The 10,778-nt window shown below is 34.9% G+C and overlaps 1 protein-coding gene across 5 annotated transcripts in view; it reads left to right on the top strand.

Moving 5' to 3' along the window:
• The window catches only part of LOC126766105 (plasma membrane calcium-transporting ATPase 3), a 211,527-nt gene extending 206,826 nt beyond the window's left edge, over positions 1-4,701 (top strand). For 4 of the 5 annotated variants that reach the window (XM_050483910.1, XM_050483912.1, XM_050483911.1 and 1 more), the window contains one exon: positions 3,332-4,701. In XM_050483910.1, the coding sequence (XP_050339867.1) occupies positions 3,332-3,553 (222 nt within the window). In that variant the 3' untranslated portion in view covers positions 3,554-4,701. The other variant, XM_050483915.1, reaches the window with a different exon arrangement.
• Positions 4,702-10,778: the final 6,077 nt, after the last annotated feature.

Genomic DNA, 10,778 nt, shown 5'->3' on the forward strand with positions numbered 1-10,778 from the left:
AGAAGGCGTGGTTATTGTTCGCTCATTTTCACAACGTGACATAAGAATATGAAAAAAACCCACGTACCAAATTTTGTTGAAATTGGTTGGTCGGGTCTCGAGATATGGGATTTCACTAAAAAGTGGGCGGTGTAACACCTATAGTCCAATTTTCACACCGGCTCCTATAAAGCTTTCTCATACCATCCCGTCGGAACAGCTTTACGTCTCTGACGCATTTATTTATTGATTTATCGCGCATTTAGGAGTTTTGAACAGTACCGTTATATGGAGAGTGAGCGGGGTTATCCTCCGATTTCATCCATTTTCGCACTGTGCTGTGTAAGATTTGCACTCAGCAAATTTGGTTGTTGTAGCTTAAACTGTTTAGGAGATATGCACATTAAACTTAATAGAGGCGGGCCGCGCCAACTTTTCCAAAATTTCTTCCCACTGCGATCCCCTGTGCCAAATATGAGTTTTCTATCTTAATTAAGTGCTTAGTTATGACACTTTATAGGTTTTCGGTTAATTGCGATTTGTGTGCGTGGCAGTGGTCCAATGGCGCCCATCTACGAACTCGAACTTTTTTTTTACTAAGAAATACCATACCAAGTTTCATCAAGACATCAAAATTTTTACTCAAGTTACAGCTTGCACAAACGGACGGACGGATGGACAGACAGTCAACCGGATTTCAACTTTTCTCGTGATCCTGATCATTTATATATATGTACATATATAACGCTATACCTATCTCGATTAGTTTTAGGTGATACGTACAACCGTTAGGTGAACAAAACTAAAATACTCTGTAGCAACTGGTTGCAAGAGTATAAAAATAAAACGAAAGAAAAAGTTAATAAAAACAAGAAAATTGGGGTTACTTTGAGGTGTAACTGATCATTTTAGGATTTGCAAGTATCGAAATTGGGTGTAGGCAAAACTTTATATAAAACAAGTAAAGAAGAGATAAGATCGGGTGGAACCGAATATCGGTTGGTCCTGAGATATGGGATTTCACTAAAAAGTAGGCGGAACCACGCCTATTGTTAAATTTTCACACCAGTTCTAATAAAGCCTTCTCGTACCATTTCAGAGGTAAAATTTAATGTCTCTGGCGTAATTGGTTATGGATTTATTGCGCTTTTAGTAGTTTTGAACAGTACCCTTATATGGAGAGTGAGCGGGGTTATCCTCCGATTTCATCCATTTTCACACTGTTCTTATAAGATTTATACTCAGCAAATTTGGTTGTTGTAGCTTTACTGGTTTAGGAGATACGTAGATTAAACACATTAGAGGGCGTGGTCACGCCCACTCTTTCAAAACTTTTTACAAACATGTGCCCCTTGCTACTGCGTTCCCCTGTGCCAAATTACAGTTTTATATCTTAATTAAGTGCTTAGTCGTGGCACTTTATATGTTTTCGGTTAATGGCGATTTGTGGGCGTGGCAATGGTCCGATTACGCCCATCTACGAGCTCGAAAATTTTTTTGTGTAAAGAATCCACGTTCCATGTTTCATCGAGATATCTCAATTTTTACTAAGGTTACAGGTTGCACGGACGGACGGACAGTCACCCGGATTTCAACTTTTCTCGTTATCCTGATCCTTTATATATACTATATAACCCTATGTCTATATCGATTCGTACAACCGTTAGGTGAACAAAACTACAAAACTCTGTAGCAACTGGTTGCAAGAGTATACAAATTTTCGTAATAATTCAACATCGTAATATCGTATATATTATTGCTTGTAGCTTATAGGTCGTATTATCGCTTAGTTTAATACTCTTTGCTTCTTATCTGAAATATTTACATTAAAATCAACCTACTTAGCTTAAATAAGATATATATGATATCAACTCTACCAAAGAGCAAAGTTCTGTATTTTGGGAGTATGAGAAAAATAATCAACCAGTGAAATGGAAGTCATTATATTAAGTATATTAAGTATAGACCAATGACTAGACCATATTAGTTTTAAGAAAACATATCCACTTAAATTCATTAAAATATCACTGATTTTAACCAATATAAATGGTAAGTGAGAGGAAGGTCGCAAATCACTATAATATGTTGGGGTTAGGGAAGGTCTGGACTGATAGCATATTACTTAAGTACCATATATTCGAGATGAAGTTTCATATCAAATCTATCGAAACTCACACATTGCCCGACATATTCGGCACAAAGTCTGCGAGATTAACGACAATTATTATATGGAAGCTGGGGTAACTCGCAGACCGATATACCGTGTACAGTCTTTATGCAAAGATTTATTCGGGTTTTGGTGTTTGATTTATGTGCTCTAAGGTGAAATAATAAGGTGAAATTTAAATTGTGATATATGATAAATGAGAATTAGGTGTAGTTGCATTTCTAAGTTTTACATCCATTTCAAGGCGAGAAAATTAAAGGGTTCTGACGTATTTAATAGTGAGTTATCACTGTTTTAGTTGTTATCATTATACAATATACATATATAGAAATATATATGTATAACCGGTATGTGAGTTTCATCGCATCTTAATTTTTACGTAACATATCACTTGTACGTACAAACAGCCTGACAACTTTCGTCTGTAATCTCTACATAATATACATATAACTCTACATTTGTCTCGATTAGTCTTATGTGTTACAAACACATTTAGTTGTACACAGCGATTATACTTTGTGCAACATGTTGCGATAGTATAATTAATTACTTATACGCCTTTTTATACTGATGGTAATATAATAATAAAAAGTTTGCATTATCTACCTTTTTTATTCGTATATTTTTTGATTGATTATTATTGAAATGTTAAACAAAATATATAAATAAATTTTACAACATATTTCTTATGTATTTTATTTTTGCATTACTAACCGCTTTCGTCACGCTTTGAATGTGTAATTATTTGCGTTTTTTTGCATTTCTTTATTTTTTTGGTTTTATACGACATCATTCCGAGTAGCTACCTCTAACAACAATAAATATTTATTACTATTCAACACATACAATTTCTACTTGTATTTTATCTTTTTCTCTCCCCACTCGCTTTTGAATATACCAACAATTTCAATGTTGGGACAAATATGATTATGTTACGCCCGCGATCATGCTCCCATTCACAACCACGTCCATACATATGCTCACTCCAATGCACGGTGCGAGTGATATGTGTCTTCGTTCCAATACATTTGACGCTATTTACCAACGGCTCATCACCTTATACAACCAATCATCAATACGGCCGACTGTAAACATCACCACCAATCCTACTTCCTTTTATTTTTCTCCATCTTTCGAAATTTCTTTTTTGTACTTTCATTTTCTATATATATCTGGAAAAATTAGATTCGCGTGGTCAACGCATTTCGTCAAGGACTAGATGGCCGTTATGGTGAACACACCAACACTTCCTTAGCTGAAGTGTTACGCAAACAATCTTCTTTGAGCAAACGCCTATCAGAGACTTCATCCATAGAATATGCCGATAATATACCTGATGAATTGACTATACCAGAAATCGATGTAGAGCGACTATCATCGCACAGCCACACAGAGACAGCAGTTTAAGCGAGCAGCAAGCCACCACTCGCACTGATTATAGTGTAAATGGAAAAGGCAGAAATCACATAAACAACAACAGCAAAAGGAGTAAAGACCTAATAAAAATACGGAACAGCATGGCAAGTGGAATATATAAATTATAAAGTAATATATATACATACATATATACGCAGAGCATAAATTCAATTGAGTTAACAAAATTTTAGTTTGTGGTCGGAAAAATTTGTTTCAAAGACAAAAATATATAAAACGAGTGCAAGTGGCCATTATGAATATGTCAGCTAAATGTTAAAAAAATTGTATTTAAATTCTCAGTTGAAACTTCATTCACGAATATTTGACCTTAACAATCAAGCAAAAAATTATGTAATGTAATAAAGTAAAATTAACTAATTAAAATGATAATTATACAAAATAAAACCATGACAAATTAATCATGCTAAACTCGATAATATGAGTTATACCAATATATATATAAATGATACATATACATATAATAAATATATTACAAATTATATAAATTGCATAAAATATAATAAAATACTTAGTTTAAATAAATTAAACTTAATCAATCATTAATAAATACATAAATTATAACAACAATAATATAAGAACTATAATAGCAATGACATTAAATAATAACTGAAACAGCCATGACATAATATGAAGAACTTAATGCGCATAGTAATGTAAAAAGAAATTAAAATCTTTGTACTATCCTTATTCGATGACTTAACCAAAATTGAAGCATTTAAGTTGTTCTTTGCAGTTTTTTTGTAATGATATCGAGAATAATGCCTAAACAAACAGTATGTATGTTTACATGTAAATAACTTGTAATTTCAGAATCGGTAGTCCTTTCTATACATATTTTTGAAACATATTGCAAATATGCAAAAACTCTTAATAAACTTACGAATTATAGTAAAATGTATACGTATTGTGTGAATTTATTATGCATTATTATTTAGTTTTGGACTCACTAACTGCTATTATAATATTAAATACTTATGTACATATGTACGAGCCCTGTGCTTTGTTAGTACATAACAATTTTACATAGAATTTCGTTTAGCTGCCAATAAACAATAATTTACTCATAAGTCAAAACGTTATTTTGTGAAAAATAAAAAAAATGAAAAGTGCATGGAAAAGTTTGTTCTCATTTTCAGTACCTCACAAACGAATCAAGTATTATGCAAATAATGTGCATGTTATAATTCACAACATTGAAGATAGTTGGCTTGTAAGTTGAAAAATGCTGTCATAGAACTCAAAGTAATTCAACTTTCAAAACATACATACATATATAAAGACAGTTTTTTATAGTTTGGTTTTCAAGAAGAAATAATGTGAAATAATTTGATGTTATGACTAAGAATTTAGCTTTATTATAAATCTAGAGGATCCAGTTCACGTTTTGCTGTGGCTAAGGTGTACATTTATTAAAAATTATTCAATACAATAAAATTGTATTTATGAATAAAAATCAAAACTTTTTTTTTGGTCTAAGAAAATTGTCGATTAGTTCCAATTTTGAAAATGATTAATATTAATTTGTTGATTAAATTTTTTTATTTTATTAATTTTATATTCAAGTTTGTTTAGCAAGAGGCAAGAGGATCATTTCTTCATTTAATTTTTCAGTCAAAATGGTTGCTACAATAATATATCCTGTAATCTTTTTGATTTCCAAACATGTATCGTTTCATAATAGTTGTGTATTAAAAATACGCAGAATAAAATTAGTTTTCAATCGAAGATTACGTTATGTGATTCTGGGTTTATCTACATAGCTAATTTACGTATTCATTTTCATTAACAATAGTAGCGAATAATTTAAAATACATCTGATAGCCTGGCAATAACTGATGTGACTGACAATTAATTTCGTGAACTTAAACATATTTGTGCGCGCCTGATTACTGCGACAGTTATTATCCAAGCAATTAATTTTTACTTTCAGGAATATACTCTCACTTAATACATTATTTTCGTGAATGGGAATACAGAAATTTTAAGGCAGTATATTACACTGTGTATTTGGTTGCAGTTCTATTCTACCATTCCCAATATCTAGAAATTGTATTATGTGCTTCTGAGCGAAAATCAGTTCGCAAATGTTTGCACATATTTATGGTCAATTGGAATGACTCAATATCATACAATCGATTGCTTAAAATATTAGTTAATATCATCAAAGAATAACCGGGCTATCGGCAGTCTTCAACCAGTGATAAGACAGCACCATCGAATACTTTATCGTTGCCGTTTAAATCTTGCATTGTTCCGTGCAATGTTTCGAGAATATTTGTGTGCCATTATGCATTCACCTCAACTTTTTATCAACATCGATTTCGCTATTTTTTATGTTAGATATTGCGTTTGGTTTATTATGAATATCTATGCGTCGTTCGCTCACCATCTAGCAAAATAGCCGCAATCTTAGCGATGTAACTATCAATGCTATTTTCTGTTGTGATATAGTATTGCACACATCGCACGCTAATTACAGAAGAGTAACATCTCGTAAGATGACAAATGTTCAGGAGTAGCAAAAAACAGTGCCTGTAAAAATTATTGAAATTTTACAGTCAAATCCTCGTTTATAACGTAGAATCAGAGAACGTAAAAAAATAGCAGAGAACGTTTATAATAGAGAAGGTTCACGGCGCGAAGAACGTAAAAATATTTTTCGCTAACTCGGTCGAGATGGAGGAGTTTCACCACTGCCAGCTCGGCAGCAGAAATTTTAACATTTTCGCTTGAACAGAGCTGAGCGTGGAATAAAAATTATGCTCAAATACATACATATGTTTGTTCTTTTGCTTATATTTTTATACGTTTATCAGAGAACGTATATTTATAGAGAAGGTTCACGATGTCGAGAATTTAGGGATATTTCAATTTTGGGATATTTACTGTTTTGGATGAGCGTGTTTCACCACAGAAAATTATTAGCGTATTTCACCACTTAACATCAGGGGACACGAAAATAGCAGAATTGAGCATTTTCAGTGTTGAATGAGAAAAACTATGTTATTTCCGATGTTAAGGAATGTACGCTTACAGATTCCCTTTTTTAATACGCTTTTCTTAGCTTCACTTGTATGTATGTATGTAACTTTTTTAAGTGATACTGAAACGTAGAATATTTGAGCGACACTGTGGGAAGGCGTATGTATGTCTGTATGTATGTATGTATGTATGTATGTATGTATATATGTATACATGTATGTGTGTATGTATGTAACTTTTTTAAGTGGTACTGAAACGTAGAAGTTTAAGCAGCTCACCAAAAATATGCAACATCTATATAAAACTAGTTTTGGCGACATTTGAGTAGCATATGTACATACTGAAATATACATACAAGTTAACACTTAATGCCCAATTTCCAGTTGGGTATGAATGTGGTGAGGCCAATACAACATCTTGCCTCATCAGCAGATTGTGTGGGCAACGACCGTTACTAAAGTTTGCAGATTACGTAAACAGTGTCAATATCCGATTGCTGCTTGCATAAACAATTGCTTGGATAAACAATTGGATGAAGCAGAGTCAGCACGACGCAGACGTCAAAGCCGGCAGCGTCGACTACTGGACTTGCTTTCTTAGGTCTTATGGTTAAGCTAGGTTTAGGGCTAAGTTAGATTTAAGTTAAGCTTAAGCCAGAGCACACGGCCTGGTCAATAAAGTTGATTACAGCATACATTTTAATTTATACATCTTTAATTGGCGCCCAACGTGGGGCACGAAGAGGAAAATTAGCGATCAACAACCCAGCCACAGAGCAACGGAATTACCATATTTATTGAAAAATCATGTAAGTGAATGGCACAGCCAATCGTCATCATTTGTGAAATTAATAAAGCAGCATTATATAAAGAGTGAAGTGATCTTTTTTTTATTGTTTTGGTGGCCGTTAACGATTGTGCCGCGTTTGAGTGAAAAAATACTTGTGTGTGTTAGTTTGTTCAGGGTCTAATGAGCCACCCCCCTCACGATAAAGAGCTTTACGATAACTCAGTGCAGGAATTGATAAACCATACTAGCAGGTTACGTGTGGCTGACGTAGTGGAAACAGAAACAGGTATGGACGCAAGACAGGTACAAGCGGTGTTAGAAGCCGCATTGGCGGCACAGGCCGCTCAATGGAAACAGGTTATTGATGAAAAAATTAGTGAAGTTAGGAACGAGATGAGTGCATTGAGGGTCACGACCCCTGAAGTAGAAAGCTACCAAAAAATTGCGATAGTGCAGGGAAAATCGTGTAGTCAGACGTTAGACCTCGTCAAGTCATTGCCAGAGTTCGATGGTAAACAAGAGGAATATATTTCGTGGAGGCAGGCAGCGATGGCCGCCTATGAATTATTCGAACCTTTTGAAGGCAGCGTAAAGCATTACGAGGCAGTGGGTATTATTCGGAATAAGATTAGGGGTTCAGCGAATAATATACTGGCCTCATTTAACACAGTTTTAAATTTTAAGGCTGGCTAAATGAGTTATGCTTCCCGCCCTGACGCGCCACTACACCACACAGTACATCACTCACAAGCAACACAGCACACCACTCACAAGCAACACTGGCACACTCTCCACACTTGGAGACAGCAGATTTCCCACACACCACTCAAAAGCAACACTGGCATAACTCTCCACAGCCCAACGAGCAAACAAAAGGGCTCGTCCGGAAAGCAGTCCGGCCCTTTTCGATCGCGATTTCCAAGCTACGCACATCGGCGCACGTTTCCGTACACAGTTTTGATATATACGCAGTTTTTCATCAGTTTTGATATATACGCGGTTTTTCATCCGTTTGATATATACGCAGTTTTTCATCAGTTTGATCTACATATACGCGGTTTTTCATCCGTTTGATATATACGCAGTTTTTCATCAGTTTGATACATACGCAGTTTTCATCAGTTTGATCTACATATACGCAGTTTTCATCAGTTTGATCTATATCCGCAGTTTTCATCAGTGTCGGCCAGTGCTCCACGATTATATATACTCAGTTTTCATCAGTGTCGGCCAGTGCTCCACGATTATACCCGACCAGGGAGTCCACGAGTTCAATACAGCGACCGTACATCATCTATTTTCATATACATTGTCACCGTCACTGGTATCCGACCAGAAGATCCTTGTTATAACGTTTTTTATCCCTCAATAAAAGTTACGAACCATTGTGAAGTGAACCAAAAAAAAAGAAAATATATATTTCATTCTCAAAGGAGTGGGTACCACAGTAAGTACTAATTTATATATGGTCCTTCGAGCCATTCTGAATGGCACTATTGTGAAACAAAAAAAAAAAAAAAAAGATAATAATAATAAGAATAAAATGGCGAAAATTTGAAACAAAATTATACAGCCAAAAGTGAAAAAAAAAAAGTATAAGTGTTAAAAGTGACTACAACACAGTTTGGGTAGTGACAAAACCAGGAAAACAAAGCGATTAAAATCAAACAAGAATACATATACATATACACATACATCACAGTACGGTGAACAAAAACAAAAAAATTAGCAGTTCAATAAAAAAAAAAAAAAAAAAAAAAAACGGGCGCGGAAAAAAGAAATCAAAACCACCTAACTAATAAATAAAAACAGCGGGCGCGAATATATAATCATATGTGTATATAAAAAATACATATTAATATAAAACGGGCGCGGTATAAAACAACAGACAAATAACAACAAGCCAGCAAACAAGGAACCAACCGAATCATCCCAGGGCAGGATTATAAGGACAAAAGCCGTCCGACCCACAATTTGGCCATCACTAATCCCCAAAATCCCATGACGGATATCAAAGTGAGTCGTATCGATTCCTTTTAGTATTTCATTTTTTTCAACTCTCAATTTTGCATATATGTACTATGTATTATTACGGTAAAAATTTGTGACAAATTCATTTAACTTACATAGAATAACTCATCCAGTTATTCTCACTTTATTTATTGGTTTCGCAAAAACAAAAAAAAAAAAAAAATATATACCGGTTATCAAACAGTTATAAGTAACTTTTGATAAAATCGGAAATACCGCAAACAGTTGGGTTTTAACCGTATATATATATTGAAATATATAAATGTTTTGATTGCCATTTACTGCTTACCTTCGTGTGTCAAAACACAAAATATCCCCAACCAAAAAATAACAAAATTCAAGTATTTACTTGCACAAGTGTCCGGCGATACCCCTTATGCTTGATCAAGCAATAAGCATGATTGCCTTAAATAAGTAAGCTAAAGTGAATGGCTAACCAAACATATTGCGTCTGTTTCTGAGAGTGTGGCTGAAGACCGTGAAATGTCGATTCGTCGCCGTTCGCAGCAATTGGGTTTGTGTTATTCGACCACATGGAAGATTTTACGCAAAGATCTTTGTGTAAAACCGTATAAAATACAGCTCGTGCAAGAACTGAAGCCGAACGATCTGCCACAACGTCGAATTTTCAGTGAATGGGCCCTAGAAAAGTTGGCAGAAAATCCGCTTTTTTATCGACAAATTTTATTCAGCGATGAGGCTCATTTCTGGTTGAATGGCTACGTAAATAAGCAAAATTGCCGCATTTGGGGTGAAGAGCAACCAGAAGCCGTTCAAGAACTGCCCATGCATCCCGAAAAATGCACTGTTTGGTGTGGTTTGTACGCTGGTGGAATCATTGGACCGTATTTTTTCAAAGATGCTGTTGGACGCAACGTTACGGTGAATGGCGATCGCTATCGTTCGATGCTAACAAACTTTTTGTTGCCAAAAATGGAAGAACTGAACTTGGTTGACATGTGGTTTCAACAAGATGGCGCTACATGCCACACAGCTCGCGATTCTATGGCCATTTTGAGGGAAAACTTCGGAGAACAATTCATCTCAAGAAATGGACCCGTAAGTTGGCCACCAAGATCATGCGATTTAACGCCTTTAGACTATTTTTTGTGGGGCTACGTCAAGTCTAAAGTCTACAGAAATAAGCCAGCAACTATTCCAGCTTTGGAAGACAACATTTCCGAAGAAATTCGGGCTATTCCGGCCGAAATGCTCGAAAAAGTTGCCCAAAATTGGACTTTCCGAATGGACCACCTAAGACGCAGCCGCGGTCAACATTTAAATGAAATTATCTTCAAAAAGTAAATGTCATGAACCAATCTAACGTTTCAAATAAAGAACCGATGAGATTTTGCAAATTTTATGCGTTTAACTCTTCAATCCCCACTTTTTC

This window comes from Bactrocera neohumeralis, unplaced genomic scaffold (assembly GCF_024586455.1).
Source record: "Bactrocera neohumeralis isolate Rockhampton unplaced genomic scaffold, APGP_CSIRO_Bneo_wtdbg2-racon-allhic-juicebox.fasta_v2 cluster11, whole genome shotgun sequence".
Taxonomy (NCBI): domain Eukaryota; kingdom Metazoa; phylum Arthropoda; class Insecta; order Diptera; family Tephritidae; genus Bactrocera; species Bactrocera neohumeralis.